Source organism: Hemiscyllium ocellatum, chromosome 10 (assembly GCF_020745735.1).
Source record: "Hemiscyllium ocellatum isolate sHemOce1 chromosome 10, sHemOce1.pat.X.cur, whole genome shotgun sequence".
In the NCBI taxonomy this organism is placed as follows: Eukaryota; Metazoa; Chordata; class Chondrichthyes; order Orectolobiformes; family Hemiscylliidae; genus Hemiscyllium; species Hemiscyllium ocellatum.
This window is the reverse complement of record NC_083410.1, coordinates 96,247,317-96,263,675: the sequence shown is the minus strand read 5'-3', so window position 1 is coordinate 96,263,675 and position 16,359 is coordinate 96,247,317. Positions and strand designations below refer to the sequence as shown.

Genomic DNA, 16,359 nt, shown 5'->3' with positions numbered 1-16,359 from the left:
CTCTGAAGAGCATCCCACCCAAACCCACCCCCTACCCCTACCCCAACCCCGTAATCCTGCACTTTCTAATGGCTCATCCACCTACCCTGCACATCTTTGGACTGTGGGAGGGAACCCACACGCACAGGGAGAGAACGTGCAAACTCCACCCAGCCAGTCGCCCAAGTTATGCTAATGTATTCATCCTTCACAGGCTTTCAAGATTGACCTGGCATGTAAGCAGTTGACGGTGGACTTTGTGAACCAGTCAGTACTGCAGATCAGTAGCCATGACGTGGAGAGTAAGCGCAGTGACAAAACTGATTTCGCTGAGCGCCTTGGAATAATGAACAGGAGGTGGCAACTGCTGCAAGGACACATTACTGAGCAGGTAATGGGAGAGGGTTTCACACACTGCCCCTTAATTGGTATCCACCTCTATGGAGAGACTCCCAGAGCACCTTGCCTTTTTATTGCCCTGGTTTTGGCGGTTTATTATTTGCCATGGGTGGTGACGCTGTTGCTGGCGAGGCTGTCCAAGTGACCATTCCCGATCCTTCAGGGTTCGTCAGCGTGGGGCTTGTTCTGTGGACTTCTCCTGTTCCCTGTTTTAGGGGGGAAAAAAAACAACTGGATGTTTCAACCTTACCAATGAGAACAAATGATTTCACTATGTGGACATTATCAGAGGCATTTCATGTTGCTGTGACCACAAACTCCTCCCAAAGGTATTTGCTGGTGCTCCTTTGACTTGGTGGCACAGTGGATGGCAGCAGATAGTGACAGAGACTTTGTTGGATAAGGTGAGGTTGGTAAATTGTGGCAGATTTGGTTTGCTGTGGGAATCTGCTTCCAACCTCAAAGTTTGGTGAGGTTAACTTCCAAACGGTGAGCAGCTGGGAACTGTGAAGAAGCAGACGGGTTTAGGTATCTAGGCACGGGAATTGTGAAAGGCTGATGCATAGGTACAAAACATAATTGAAAATGCTCCTGGAACATTGTCCATTACCTGAAGGAATGGCATTTAGGCCACATTTAGATTACTGCATTCAGTTCTGAGGAAGGATGGGTGGAACACAACTTCACCTGAATAATAACAGGCTTAAAAATGTGAAATTAAGAGTAACAGAAACAGAAATTGCTGAAAAAAAACTCAGCAGGTCTGGCAGCATCTGTGGAGAGAAATCAGAATGGCCGTTTCGGATCCAGTGACCCTTCCTCAGAAACATTAACCCAGATTTCTCTCTCCAGATGCTGACAGACCTGTGTGGTTTTCCAGCAATTTCTGTTTTTGTTTCTGATTTCCAGCATCTGCAGTTCTACTGTTTTTTATTAAACTAAGTGGACAGAAGTGAGGGCCAGGGTTTGCTCAAAATTCCTTCACAGGCCCTTCATGCATATGCCTTTTTGAGCACTAGAAATTAAAGTTTGATCGCACTGAGGTGTTTGAAATGATAGGGTAGGTAAAGAGAAACCATTTCCTTTTTTGGGAGCATTCAGCAGCAAAGGGAACAACAAGCCCAGCAAGGGACTGAGGAGTTGAGGCCTACAAAGGGTTATGGAAGACTCCAATATGATGTCGCAGCTGGAATAGTGGAAAATTTCAAAAAGGCAATGGATGGATTCATGTTGGGAGTATAGAGGATTATGAAGGCAAAGTGCCAAGATGATGCTGTGGTATGGATTGAATGGAAAGGCAGAATAGCACCAAAATGGCTGCCTGTCTCTGTATTCCAACACAGCGATCTCTTCCACTGCTGACACACATCCAGCACTCGTGAAGGCTCAGAAAGAAAGAACGGGTCACCACTCTGCCCCCTCGGGGTCTCGGTGAGTTTAAGACATGGTGCAGGCCTGGGGTGTCCTGAGACTGGCAAGTCCCGCCCACCCCCCCCCCTCCAAATCCACCCCATACTCCCAAACAGGACGTTAATTCGCGTTCAGAAATGGAAATATCTGAAGAAACTCAGCAAGTCTGGCAGCCTCTGTGGAGAGAAGTCAGAGTCCACTGAGTCTGGTGACCTCTCCTCAGAAGTGTTCAGTCGAAGGGTGACTGGTCTCAAAATGTGAACTCTTGCGTTCTCTCCACGGATGCTGCATGACCTGCTGAGTTTCTCCAGCAATTTCTGTTCTCGTTTCTGATTTCACAGCTCTTTGCCTTATTTTGGTGGATTTGCATTGTCTGTGGAAATGCTGAACAAATTCCGCTGTGTTTTGAAAGATACCAGATGTCAATCTGTCCATTAAGATGGTGGTTGCTAATCTCTCGGTTGAAACTTCCAGCTGTACTTTGATAGTTGACCTTTAATCAAGTACATTCACTTTGACAGATTGGGTCGTTAGAAACCTCACTAGAATCGTGGACGGAGTATGAGAATAGTGTCCAATGCCTGAAAGATTGGTTTGGATCTCAGGAGGACAAACTGAAGAAGTGGCACTCAATCAGTGACCTTGCCTCTATCCATTCTGCACTGAAGGATTGCCAGGTATGAATTCGAATGAAAACCTCATTACTTCCTCCCCTCTGTTTTTGAGAATCCTCTCGAGCCAGAGACTGGCAGCCCAACGTCTCTTTCGCACACACGTACACTTGGGTAAATCAAGTGTAGGTTTCTGATCTGCTCTGACTCCATTATTTCTTCTCATAGACTAGACCTCTAGTCAGCACTTTGTCAGCCCATTTGAACTGAAGGCAAATCTTGCCCCCCCAAACGGGTGGGAGGTGTCCTATCTGATGGGATCTGTGATCTCCTCTTGTCAGCTCTCAGGAAACTCTTACAGGCTGCTGTCTTTAGAAGGTGGAAGGCTAAGGAGGGGGTTTAAGATTAAAAAGAGCATCCACATCATTGACAGCGAGACAAGGGGAGTCTGAAACCACACAGTGGGGAGAAGGCAGTCAGTAATGATTCCAGCGAGGCGTTCAGGAAGGAGAGTTTTACTGAACAATTCATGAGAATGTAGACAATAGACAATAGGTGCAGGAGTAGGCCATTTGGCCCTTTGAGCCAGCACTACCATTCATTATGATCATGGCTGATTAGTATTCTGTTCCTGCCTTATTCCCATAGCCCTTGATTCCACTATCTCTAAGAGCTCTATCCATCTCTTTCTTGAAGGTATCTAGAGACTTGGCCTCCACTGCCTTCTGGGGCAGAGCATTCCATATGTCCACCACACTCTGGGTGAAGAAGTTTCTCCTCAACTCTGTTCCAAATGGCCTACCCCTTACTTTTAAACTGTGTAGATCTTGCTACCACATGGTTCAAGCATGTAACATAGAACAGGACGTGGGGGCTCTTCTGGTGCCGTGGTAGTGAGCGTACCTCTGACACAGGAGACCCAGGTTCAAGCCTCACCCGTTCCAATGGTGTGTGATAACATCTCTGACCAGGTTGATGAGAAAATATCTTGAATGAGATGTGAGAGCGGAGGGTATGGAGGGTGTATAAATGGGGCAGGGTGAAATCAATAATGTGGGAGGGGGTTTGTGCAGCTCATAACTATCAGTCTCTCTCTGTGAGGCAAACTTCCATCATTTTATTTCTTAGGAACTGGAAGATATTATCCGAGTGAAAGAGAAGGAAGTGGAGAAAGTTGAAAAATGTGGCCTGGTGCTGATACAGAACAAGAAAGAGGAGGCTTCCAGCAACGTTATGGAAACACTCCGAGAACTTAATCATTTCTGGGCTCATCTGGACCACTTGGTAATAATACCTTAGTGCTGGAGGCCAGGCATTTGATTGATGCAGGATGACTGATTGGATAATGGAGGATGACTGTCTGTCTGGTGGACATCTGGTTGAATGATGGAGGATAACTGTTGAATGACAGACAATGACTGGTGGAGGGTGACTGATATAGGCTGGTTCTTGGATTGATGGTGGATGGCTGTGTGACGGTGGATGGCTGTGTGACGGTGGATGGCTGTGTGACGGTGGATAGCTGTGTGACGGTGGATGGCTGTGATGGTGGATGGCTGTGTGACGGTGGATGGCTGTGTGACAGTGGATGGCTGTGTGACGGTGGATGGCTGTGATGGTGGATGGCTGTGTGACGGTGGATGACTGTGTGACGGTGGATGGCTGTGTGACGGTGGATGGCTGTGTGACGGTGGATGGCTGCTCGACGGTGGATGGCTGTGTGACGGTGGATGGCTGTGTGACGGTGGATGGCCGTGTGACGGTGGATGGCCGTGTGACGGTGGATGGCCGTGTGACGGTGGATGGCTGTGTGACGGTGGATGGCTGCTCGACGGTGGATGGCTGTGTGACGGTGGATGGCTGTGTGACGGTGGATGGCCGTGTGACGGTGGATGGCCGTGTGACGGTGGATGGCCGTGTGACGGTGGATAGCCGTGTGACGGTGGATGACTGTGTGACGCTGGATGACTGTGTGACGGTGGATGACTGTGGATTGATGGTGGATGGCTGTGTGATGGAGAATTGCTGTGTGACGGTGGATAGCTGTGATGATGGATAGCTGTGTGACGGTGGATGGCTGTGTGACGGTGGATGGCCGTGTGACGGTGGATGGCCGGGTGACGGTGGATGGCCGTGTGACGGTGGATGGCCGTGTGACGGTGGATGGCCGTGTGACGCTGGATGGCCGTGTGACGGTGGATGACTGTGTGATGGAGAATTGCTGTTTGATGGTGGCTGGTTCTCTTGTGTAAATGACAACAGACCGAATTTCCATTTGTTCTGCAGTGACAATGACTGACTCAAATATGGGCTGTAATTACTTTACCTGATTCCTCTCTTTCTTACTTTGATCTTGTGCAGAAATGGGGAAACAGTGAGATGACGGTAATGTCATTTGGACTGCTAATCCTGAGGCACAGGGCATTGCTGTCTGGACGTGGGTTCAAACCTCACCATGGCAGTTGGGGGAAATTAAATCTTAATGAACAAAACTCTGGAAAATGTGGTGACCATGAAAGCTAATTGTTGCAAAATTCCCATCTAGCTCACAAACTTCATCCGGGAAAGGTGTTGTTACTTGGTTTGGCCTTCAGCCTGTGACTCCAGATCCTCAGCAAAGTGATTGACTCTCAAACGTCCCTCTGCAATGGCACTTCAAGGGCAATTGGGGGAGGCTAGAGCACTTTAGTCTTGCCAGCAACACATACCCATTTAAAAAAATCAATAAGAGATAAGGAAATGAATGAATTATCAGCAACCTTTTGGTGGAAGTTTGGATAATGACAGCACCATGCACTTGGATGAAGTATAAAGGCACTGGCTACCATTGTACCCCATTGATCTGACTTACTCACTCCATCAGGTGGAATTAGATGTCTCTCCTCATGGCTTGGGACATTTCAGCTTGAAGGCTCTGACAATTCAACAAAGCTGATTACTTACAGCAGGGCACCAGTTCTTGAAAGCCATTGGCTTGTAGTAAAAGGCCAATTGGATGGGTGATGCCCTTCTGAGAAAGGACTATATCTCACCCATACACACCTGGTCTACGTGCGATCCCAGTCCTGTAATATGCAATGAACTCCTAATGGATTCTCAGAAACCAGGATTTGGAGATGCCGGTGTTGGACTGGGATGTACAAATTTAACAATCACACAACACTGGGTTATAGTCCAACAGGTTAGCCAGAAGGGCATGAAAAATCCTTGGCGGATAGGATCAAGGATAACCCCAAGGCCTTTTATGCGTATGTGAGAAACATGAGAATGACGAGAACGAGGGTAGGTCCGATCAAGGACAGTAGTGGGAGATTGTGTATTGAGTCGGAAGAGATAGGAGAGGTCTTGAATGAGTACTTTTCTTCAGTATTTACGAACGAGAGGGACCGTATTGTTGAAGAGGAGAGTGTGAAACGGACTGGTAAGCTAGAGGAGATACTTGTTAGGAAGGAAGATGTGTTGGACATTTTGAACAACTTGAGGATAGACAAGTTCCCCGGGTCTGACGGGATATATCCTAGGATTATGTGGGAAGCAAGAGAGGAAATTGCAGTACCGTTGGCAATGATCTTTTCGTCTTCACTGTCAACGGGGGTGGTACCAGGGGACTGGAGTGTAGCGAATGTTGTGTCCCTGTTCAAAAAAGGGAATAGGGATAACCCCGGGAATTACAGGCCAGTTAGTCTTACTTCTGTGGTAGGCAAAGTAATGGAAAGGGTACTGAGGGATAGGATTTATGAGTATCTGGAAAGACACTGCTTGATTAGGGACAGCCAGCACGGATTTGTGAAGGGTAGGTCTTGCCTTACAAGTCTTATTGAATTCTTTGAGGAGGTGACCAAGCATGTGGATGAGGGTAGAGCAATGGATGTAGTGTACATGGATTTTAGTAAGGCATTTGATAAGGTTCCCCACGGTAGGCTTATGTGGAAAGTCAGGAGGCATGGGATAGAGGGAAATTTGGCCAATTGGATAGAAAACTGGCTAACCGGTCGAAGTCAGAGAGTGGTGGTAGATGGTAAATATTCAGCCTGGAGCCCAGTTACAAGTGGAGTTCCGCAGGGATCAGTTCTGGGTCCTCTGCTGTTTGTAATTTTTATTAATGACTTGGATGAGGGAGTCGAAGGGTGGGTCAGTAAATTTGCAGATGATACGAAGATTGGTGGAGTTGTGGACAGTGAGGAGGGCTGTTGTCGGCTGCAAAGGGACTTAGATATGATGCAGAGCTGGGCTGAGGAGTGGCAGATGGAGTTCAACCCTGCCAAGTGTGAGGTTGTCCATTTTGGAAGAACAAATAAGAATGCGGAATACAGGGTTAACGGTAGGGTTCTTAGTCAGGTGGAGGAACAGAGGGATCTTGGGGCCTATGTTCATAGATCTTTGAAAGTTGCCACTCAGGTGGATAGAGCTTGTAAGAAGGCCTATGGTGTATTAGCGTTCATTAGCAGAGGGATTGAATTCAAGAGTCGTGAAGTGATGTTGCAGCTGTACAGGACTTTGGTTAGGCCACGTTTGGAGTACTGTGTGCAGTTCTGGTCGCGTCACTTTAGGAAAGATGTGGAAGCTTTGGAGAGGGTGCAGAGGAGATTTACCAGGATGTTGCCTGGAATGGAGAATAGGTCGTACGAGGATAGGTTGAGAGTTCTCGGCCTTTTCTCGTTGGAATGGCGAAGGATGAGGGGTGACTTGATAGAGGTTTATAAGATGATCAGAGGAATAGATAGAGTAGACAGTCAGAAACTTTTTCCCCGGGTACAACAGAGTGTTACAAGGGGACATAAATTTAAGGTGAAGGGTGGAAGGTATAGGGGCGATGTCAGGGGTGGGTTCTTTACCCAGAGAGTGGTGGGGGCATGGAATGCGCTGCCCGTGGGAGTGGTAGAGTCAGAATCATTGGCGACCTTTAAGCGGCAATTGGATAGGTACATGGATGGGTGCTTAATCTAGGATAGATGTTCGGCACAACATCGTGGGCCGAAGGGCCTGTTCTGTGCTGTATTGTTCTATGTTCTATGTTCAGGGTTGAGTAGTAAAAGTGATCAGGATCCCAAGAACAAACATTTCTTTTTATGAGATAAAGTGTCGTGTTCAAGGCAGAGTTTTCTGCACCAAAGCCATGCCAGTGGCTGCTACAAGATTTAACCACCATTTTCTTGGAATCTTACAACACTGAGGAGATCATTGTCTCATCATATTTGTTCTGGTACTTTGCAGCATTTGTTTATCTTCACAACATGTTTATTTTCATGATAAGGCAGGGAATAGATGCTGTTAGTCACAACCAAGAAAGGCCAGGCCTTCTCTTATTTGACTTTTCCCAATCCAAGAGAGCCCACGTTCACTGTCCGACCTTGCCATGTTCCAGGTTGGCCAGTTGAAGATCACTCTCCAGTCATTGCTGGACCAATGGAATATTTACAAGGCAGCCTATGAGGAGATTAATGGCCATCTGATGGATGCCCGCTACTCCCTTTCGCGTTTCCGCTTGCTGACTGGCTCTCTGGAAGCTGTGAAAATCCAGGTAGACAACCTCCAGGTAAGTGCTTGAACTTTGCGCTGTCCTTGCAGGTATTTGGTAACATTTAATGAAGGTTGCCTGAGGTGGATCAGGTGGACGCTGCCTCCCTTGCAGACAAATGAACTCATTCCCTTTGCCACTGAAACCCTGGTGAACAGTGTCATTTGTGGTGGTGTTTGTTGAGGACCTGAAATTACAGAGAATTTATGCCCATTCAGCCCACCTGGTCTACTTCATTGTTTTTATTATTCATGTGTGACCATTTTGCCTGGTCCCCGTAGCCCTCGACCGCTACCCCGTTTATTCGCCCTTGTATTTGCGGCGTAGTGTTTTGTATTGAGGAATCTTACAACCTCTGAAGTTCTAGAGAAAGTGAGGACTGCAGATCAGAGTTGAGAGGGTGTTGCTGGAAAAGCACAGCAGGTCAGGCAGCATCCGCGGAACAGGAGAGTCGACATTTTGGGCCTAAGCCCTTCATCAGGCCTCATTCCCGATTAAGGGCTTAGGCCCGAAATGTCGATTCTCCTGCTCCTTGGATGCTGCCTGGCCTGCTGTGCTTTTCTAGCACCACACACTCTAACCTCTGAAGTCATGTAGCAGGGGCTGTTGCCCCATCTTACAAAGGTAGGACAGAAGCCCTGGAATTACCTCACTGATCCTTCCCAGGACACTATTTGCCTTCCTTAAAGCCAATCAGCAGGTGCCACAATTTTAAATATCTCTCCTGAAGCAAAATCCGAAAGTACTTTCCTCACACGGAGGATTGGAAACCTGGGACACTCCTGTCCTTCTGCTCCCACCCCCTTCCAAAACAAAAAATCTGATGCTGCTGGGTTTCAACTCTGAGTGCGACTGTGTTTATTTTTATTAGGGGATGAGAAAAGTGGAAGAGTATTCTCTGGGGAAGGAAATCTGCAGTCCTCACGCAACATTGGATCGCAGACCTGTAGTAATGTGGTTGTGTCTTGCTTATCCCGAACGGAATGGCCTCACAAGCCACTTAGCAGTTGGGGACAAGCAACAAATGTTAACCTTGCCAGTGACACCCAAATTAAATGGAAGAAATTTTAAATTTAAACTAATTTAAGCTATGATCTCACCCATACTCCGATCATCACGATCCATCCTGCCAGCTCATTCAGTGGTGATTTATTTACAAAATCCTTTCCTTGCTTTTGAAGTTCTGTCTCCATCTTGTTCTGGTGACTGCCTGTGTTTGTGTGATCCCCCATCTCATTGATCTTCCAGAGTTTCACTGTTAATAGCCTATTGTGTATTTTCTGTCTTCCTGCCTGGCAGCACTGTGCTTTCCACCCCCTCTGCTGTGTTGCCCGAGACCGATCTCAGACTCTGTAGGTTGTGAGTTGAAATTCTACTCCAGCGCAGCCTATCTCAGGTTAGCAGGGACCGTGCAGTACTGAGGTGGTGATGTGCTGTTGGAGCTGCTACCTTTCCCATGAGGTGACTCTGCCCTCCCAGCTCAGATCCATGGCCAGCCAGCAGGGGCGCCTCTATCCAATGCTGCTTCCAATATTTATCCCTCCATCGGTGTCCTGTTCACTAGGGATACAAATCGACTGCTGCGTGTCCACACTTCGACAGTGCAGCCAACTTTGTGAACCTTATGAACTGGCCCTCTTGATAAACTGGCATTAATGATATGCTGGAAATACCGGATGTTTACTCTCTTTTCAGGATCTTCACCATGTCCGCGTGGTCATTTGAAGGGGGCGATGAGAAGGCTCTCAGCTGATAGGTTTTATTTAAGGCGAAGATGCATTATTATTTAAGTGATTTATGCTGTAAGGTGTATACCCCCTTCGTTACGTTTATATTACTTAGTGTGTGTTTTTCCATTAATTTGGTGGACCTCTTAATCAACCAGAATATTTAATCAACCAGCACACTCCTGGTCCAAAAGGAGCTGGTTAATAAAACGTTTGCTGTACTTTGTTGACTTGAAAGCTCTTTATGATTCACCACCGTCCTGGAAGGTGCTATGTAAACTCAATCTCATCCTCTTTTTCTCTACCTCTTCTCTCAGAATCTGTCTCTTCATCTTTCTCCTTCATGTGCCATCCCTCCTCACTTCCCCTGGTTCACTTGAAACAGGGAATGGCCAATAATTGTCACCTTCACTTGTAATGGGGCTTTAGCTTAGCTCAGCTCAGCCTCAGCCCAAAGTGGTTCCATTGCTTCAGTTGTACCAACCACAAAGGATCAGAGTACATTGCTGCAGTTAAAAATCCAAATGCCACCGTATTTCTGTTCCCCCAAATGGCACATACATACCTCCTTCAGCGTTGGGTCCACCTTTTATTTTACAGAACCTCCAAGAGGAACTGGATAAGTCGGAAGGCAGCCTGCAGAAGTTTGACTCTGTGTCTAATCAACTCCTGAAGGAGTGCCACCCACCAGACAACAGCTTGTTAACAACTAATCTCAATGAGGTTAATACAAGGTAAGGATTTCCTTGAGTACTACTGCTCCTCCAATCACAGGTTTACTCTCTCCCGCAATCTCTGCTCCTCCAATCACAGGTTTACTCTCTCCCGCAATCTCTGCTCCTCCAATCACAGGTTCTCTCTCCCCCGCACTCTCTGCTCCTCCAATCACAGGTTCTCTCTCCCCCACACTCTCGGCTCCTCCAATCACAGGTTCTCTCTTCCTCCACACTCTCTGCTCCTCCAATCACAGGTTTTCTCTCTCTCCCGTACTCTCTGCTCCTCCAATCTCAGATTCTCTCTCTCCTGTACTCTCTGCTCCTCCAATCACAGGTTCCCTCTCCCCTGCAGTCTCTGCTCCTCCAATCACAGATTCTCTCTCTCCCGCACTCTCTGCTCCTCCAATCACAGGTTCTCTCTCTCCCGTACTCTCTGCTCCTCCAATCACAGGTTCCCTCTCCCCTCCTCCAATCACAGGTTCTCTCTCTCCTGTACTCTCTGCTCCTCCAATCATAGGTTCCGTCTCCCCGCACTCTCTGCTCCTCCAATCACAGGTTCTCTCTCTCCCGTACTCTCTGCTCCTCCAATCACAGGTTCTGTGTCTCCCATCTTCCCTGCTCCTCTAATCCCTGGTTCCCTCTCTTGTGGACTCTCTGCTCCTCCAATCACAGGTTTGCTTTCTCCCATGCTCTTTGCCCTGCTAATCACAGGATCCCTATCTCCCCTTCTGTCTGTTCCTCCAATCACAGGTTCCCTCTCCCCTGCACTCTCTGCTCCTCCAATCACAGGTTCCCTCTCCCCTGCACTCTCTGCTCCTCCAATCACAGGACCCCTCGCTCTGTCCTGGCTGCTTGTTGTACTTTTCCCACTGTCTCTCACCTGCTCTGTCACAGCTGACATTTGATGCTTTCTCCTTGTCCTGGCTTACAATTGCTACTCTGCATGAGCTGTTTAAGTCCTTGTGCGTTATTTGATAGATGAAGCAGCGTCAATACAGCTGAAGCTTTTGTCGTGTAGTCCTCTTTTGTAGTTGTGATACCTGAGAAAAGTGGGAGTCACTTTATTATCTAAGCGTCATCTATTTATATTGAATTTCCTGTTCGACACAGTCCCTTGGCCTCCTGTGCAATGGTCTCACTGTTCTTTGACTGCTTTGGGAGTGGTCCCCAGAATTTCCCGTGTATGAGGTCTTTTCATTTTTTAAATTTTATTAAACAATATACAGTCTACAAAACACATAACATGAACAGCTGTATACAGAGAAGTGGCAAAGCCATACCCTTCCGTTCAAACAGTTTTCAGGAAATGCGGACAAACCTCAAATCCCACCTTCCATCATCACAAAACAGGAAGTACATTTTAGACAGTCCAATTACATTTTTAAAATGTGCGTAAAATACCGACCCCCAGCAAGCCACCGTCCCTCCCACTTTCTGGCCACTCTAAGGCAGCCCGTCCCTTCACCCCATCCGGCTCTCGGCCCACCCCAAGCCTCTTCCAGTTCTCAGTCTGCCACGACACACCTTCCAACCACCTCTAGGACAGCCCGTCCTGCTTCCCTGAGCACCCCCACCCAGGAAGACAGCGATCAGAATGAGGGTCTTCTCATCAATGGTCTCCTCTAATGATTAATTAGATACATTAATTCTAGCCTTGTGGTTCCACTATGCCATGTGCAGCATAGCGTGGTGAGCTGAATTCACTCATTTGTGACCTGGCGGCAGAAAAGGGTGGTGTGAAATGGTCGGATTGTCCTCAACGTACAGCCGTTGTCCCTCAGGAAAGGGAACCTCAGTCTGGCTCTCTGTTACCTCGGTGATTCTTCATGCTCCCTTGGAAACAGGGAATGGGCGGTAATTGCCACATTCAGCCTGACTCAAGTGAAAATAACACACTTACACCGCCATTACTTTGTTTGGCAGTACTTCATTGGCCACTATTCTGTCACATGTGAGGTATCGTCATCAACTGTACCTCCTGTTTTCCAGAGCATAGAACATAGAACAGTACAGCACAGGACAGGCCCTTCAGCCCATGATGTTGTGCCAACCATTGATCCTCATGTATACACCCTCAAATTTCTGTGACCATATGCATATCCAGCAGTCTCTGAAGTGTCCCCAGTGACCTTGCTTCCACAATTGCTGCTGGCAATGCATTCCATGCTCTCACAACTCTCTGTGTAAAGAACCCGCCTCTGACATCACCTCTATATCTTCCTCCAACCAGCTTAAAACAATGACCCCTCGTGTTAGCCATTTCTGCCCTGGGAAATAGTCTCTGGCTATCAACTCTATCTATGCCTCTCATTATCTTGTATACCTCAATTAGGTCCCCTCTCCTCCTCCTTTTCTCCAATGAAAAACGTCCGAGCTCAGTCAACCTCTCCTCATAAGATAAGCCCTCCAGTCCAGGCAGCATCCTGGTAAACCTCCTCTGAACCCTCTCCAAAGCATCCACATCTTTCTTATAATAGGGTGACCAGAACTGGACGCAGTATTCCAAGTGCGGTCTAACCAAAGTTTTATAGAGCTGCAACAAGATCTCACGACTCTTAAACTCAATCCCCCTGTTAATGAAAGCAAAAACACCATATGCTTTCTTAACAACCCTGTCCACTTGGGTGGCCATTTTAAGGGATCTATGTACCTGCACACCAAGATCCCTCTGTTCCTCCACACTGCCAAGAATCCTATCCTTAATCCTGTACTCAGCTTTCAAATTCAACCTTCCAAAATCCATCACTTCGCACTTATCCAGGTTGAACTCCGTCTGCCACCTCTCAGCCCATCTCTGCATCCTGTCAATGTCCCGCTGCAGCCTACAACAGCCCTCTATACTGTCAATGACACCTCCAACCTTTATGTCGTCTGCAAACTTACTGACCCATCCTTCAATCCCCTCATCCAAGTCATGAATAAAAATTACAAACAGTAGAGGCCCAAGACAGAGCCCTGTGGAACACCACTCACCACTGACTTCCAGGCAGAATATTTTCCTTCTACTACCACTCGCTGTCTTCTGTTAGCCAGCCAATTCTGTATCCAGACAGCTAAGTTCCCCTATATCCCATTCCTCTTGACCTTCTGAATGAGCCTACCATGGAGAGCCTTATCAAATGCCTTGCTGAAGTCCATATACACCACATCTACAGCTCGACCCTCATCAACTTTTCTAGTCACATCTCTAAGAACTTGATAAGGTTTGTGAGGTATGGCTTGCCCCTCACAAAGCCGTGCTGACTGCATTTAATCAAGCCATGTTCTTCCAGATGGTCATAAATCCTATCCCTCAGAATCCTTTCTAACACCTTGCAGACGACAGACGTGAGACTGACTGACCGGTCTGTGATTGCTGGGATTTCCCTATTTCCTTTCTTGAAGAGAGGAATTACATTTGCCTCTCTCCAGTCCTCAGGTACGACTCCAGTGGAGAGCGAGGATGCAAAGATCTTCGCAAGTGGCGAAGCAATTGCATTTCTCGTTTCCCAAAGCAGCCGAGGACAAATCTGGTCTGGGCCTGGCGACTTGTCAATCTTAATGTTTGACAAAATTTTCAGCACACCAGCTTCCTCTATCTCTATCCATTCCAGCATGCACACCTGCTCTTCAAAGGTTTCACTGTGTTTCAGTGTTGAAGAGTGTGGATGATTGGGAACATCTTTAATGGCTGAAAATGCGTTGCTGGAAAAGCGCAGCAGGTCAGGCAACATCCAAGGAACAGGAAATTCGACTGTTTCGGGAATAAGCCTTCATCAGGAATGGCTTACACCCGAAACGTCGAATTTCCTGCTCCTTGGATGTTGCCTGACCTGCTGCGCTTTTCCAGCAACACATTTTCAGCTCTGATCTCCAGCATCTGCAGACCTCACTTTCTCCTCAAACATCTTTAATGGTGCAATCTTGCGGTATGCTTAAACCCCACGCATAGTTGTCAGCTCTTCCCGATGAAGGGCATTTGCCCAAAGCGTCGATTTTCCTGCTCCTCGGATGATGCCTGACCGGCTGTGCTTTTCTAGCACCATTCTAATCGAGACTGTAATCTCCAGCATCTGCAGTGCCCACTTCAGCCTAGCTCTTAGCTTTTGATGAATGTGTTGGTCATCACTTCAAAGTTCTAAACGTCAGAGACCCCCCCTCCTGCCCAAGGATGAGACTTCAGGGCTGATGGCCCCTTGTGTATTTGTATCTCCCACCTTGTCAAGTTGGGCCATTATACCTTGCTGTTCTATCTTCCCTCGGGCTTAGTCCACCCAACAATGAGAATCTGTACTTGGATAGCACCCAGTAAGCTTCATGGAGGACAGTTTTAGAGGTGGAAGTGCGAAGTGAACACTGAAGAAAGATGTTTATGTAGTGGCTTTCATGACCAGTTCCATCAATCACTGCCCCATGGCACTCAATTGCATTAGCATCACTGAATCTCCCACCATCGACATCCTGAGGGTTGCCATTGACCAGAAACTGAACCAGATTAGTATTATAAATAGTTTAAAAGGTGTGGTGCTGGAAAATCACAGCCGGTCAGGCAGCATCCAAGGAGCAGGAGAGTCGACGTTTTGAGCATAAGCCCTTCATCAGGAATGGATAAAGAGCTTATGCTCGAAACGTCAATTCTCCTGCTCCTCGAATGCTGCCTGATCGGCTGTGCTTTTCCAGCACTACACTTTTTGACTCTGATCTCCAACATCTGCAGTCCTCACTTTCTCTTAGTATTAAAAATTTAACAACTACAAGTCAGAAGCTAGGAATCCAGCAGCGAGTAACTCACCCCTCAGGGAGTGCTTTCCAAAGCCTGTCACCATCCACAATGTGGAGGTGCTGGTGTGGGACTGGGATGGACGAAGTTAAAAACCATGCAACGCCAGGTTATAATCCAACTGGTTTATTTGAAAGTACACACTTTTGGAGTACTGCTCCTTCGTCAGGTCCTGGTGTTGTGTGATTTTTTTTAACTTTGACCATCTACAAAGGTACAAGGAATGACTGTGATGGAATACTCCTCACTTGTCAGGATGGGTGAGGTTCTAACAAGACTGAAGAAGCTTGACACCATCCAGGACAAAGCAGCCCACTTGGTTGGCACCACATCCACCAACATTTACTCCCTCCGATGCACAGTAGCAGCAGTGTGCACCACCTACAAGATAAACTGCACTAACTCACCCAGGCTCCTTCCAATAGCATCTTCCCAACCCTGTGACCTTCTACCACCTGAGAAGGACCAGGGCAGCAGATACATGGGAGTGTGACTACTTTGGAGGTTCCCCTCCAAACCATATACTACCCTATCTTGGAAGCATATCCACATTCCTTCACTTTCGCTGTGTCACATGTTTAGTGGTCCAAAGGCTTCTGCCACATTGTTCAACCCCCACAAGCTGTCTACTGCCCAAGAGCCAATCAGGTAGTTGTTATCAGTCTTTGTCTTCTACAAGTGTTGGTCACAGTTTCACAGACCAATCAGCAACTTGTTGCTAGCTGACTCTCACAGACACGCACAGCAGTCCACAAATGACCCCACACTTGAACAAAGCAGCTGTGTAAACACCACACAAAATGAGTTTCATTAACTGGCTTTTTAAAAGCGCACTATCGCCTTCCTCAGTTCTCTGCTGCCGAACAGTTCTCCTCCTCCAAATTAAAGTAAACCATAAAGGTAAAATTCTTATAATTCTGTTCCAACGCAGAGTTTGTATTGCAGACTCCACTACTGGTATCCTATGTTAATCCAGGGTTAATTTTGTTCCCTGTAAATGGCCTAACGAGTGCAATTCATTTCTGCACATCAGCTGGAATAATCTACTTCAAGATATCGCGGAGCAACTTCACTCCAGCAAGATTCTCCTTCAGCTCTGGCAGAAGTACAGGGATTACTCGGGCCAGTGCTCAGTTACAGTGCGACAACAGGAGGACAAAAGCAACGAGTTGATTAAGAAAGCTGCAAACAGAGATATCGCTGAGGAGGAGGTTACAAATTGGATTCAGGACTGTGATGT

The 16,359-nt window shown here is 47.3% G+C and overlaps 1 protein-coding gene across 3 annotated transcripts in view; it reads left to right on the top strand.

Moving 5' to 3' along the window:
• The window catches only part of LOC132819864 (nesprin-1-like), a 339,003-nt gene that overhangs the window by 192,496 nt on the left and 130,148 nt on the right, over positions 1-16,359 (top strand). For all 3 annotated transcript variants that reach the window (XM_060831771.1, XM_060831770.1, XM_060831772.1), the window contains 6 exons: positions 194-370; positions 2,310-2,465; positions 3,528-3,683; positions 7,765-7,935; positions 10,245-10,378; positions 16,153-16,357. In XM_060831771.1, coding sequence (XP_060687754.1) covers positions 194-370; positions 2,310-2,465; positions 3,528-3,683; positions 7,765-7,935; positions 10,245-10,378; positions 16,153-16,357 — 999 coding nt within the window. The remainder of the gene's footprint in view (positions 1-193; positions 371-2,309; positions 2,466-3,527; positions 3,684-7,764; positions 7,936-10,244; positions 10,379-16,152; positions 16,358-16,359) is intronic.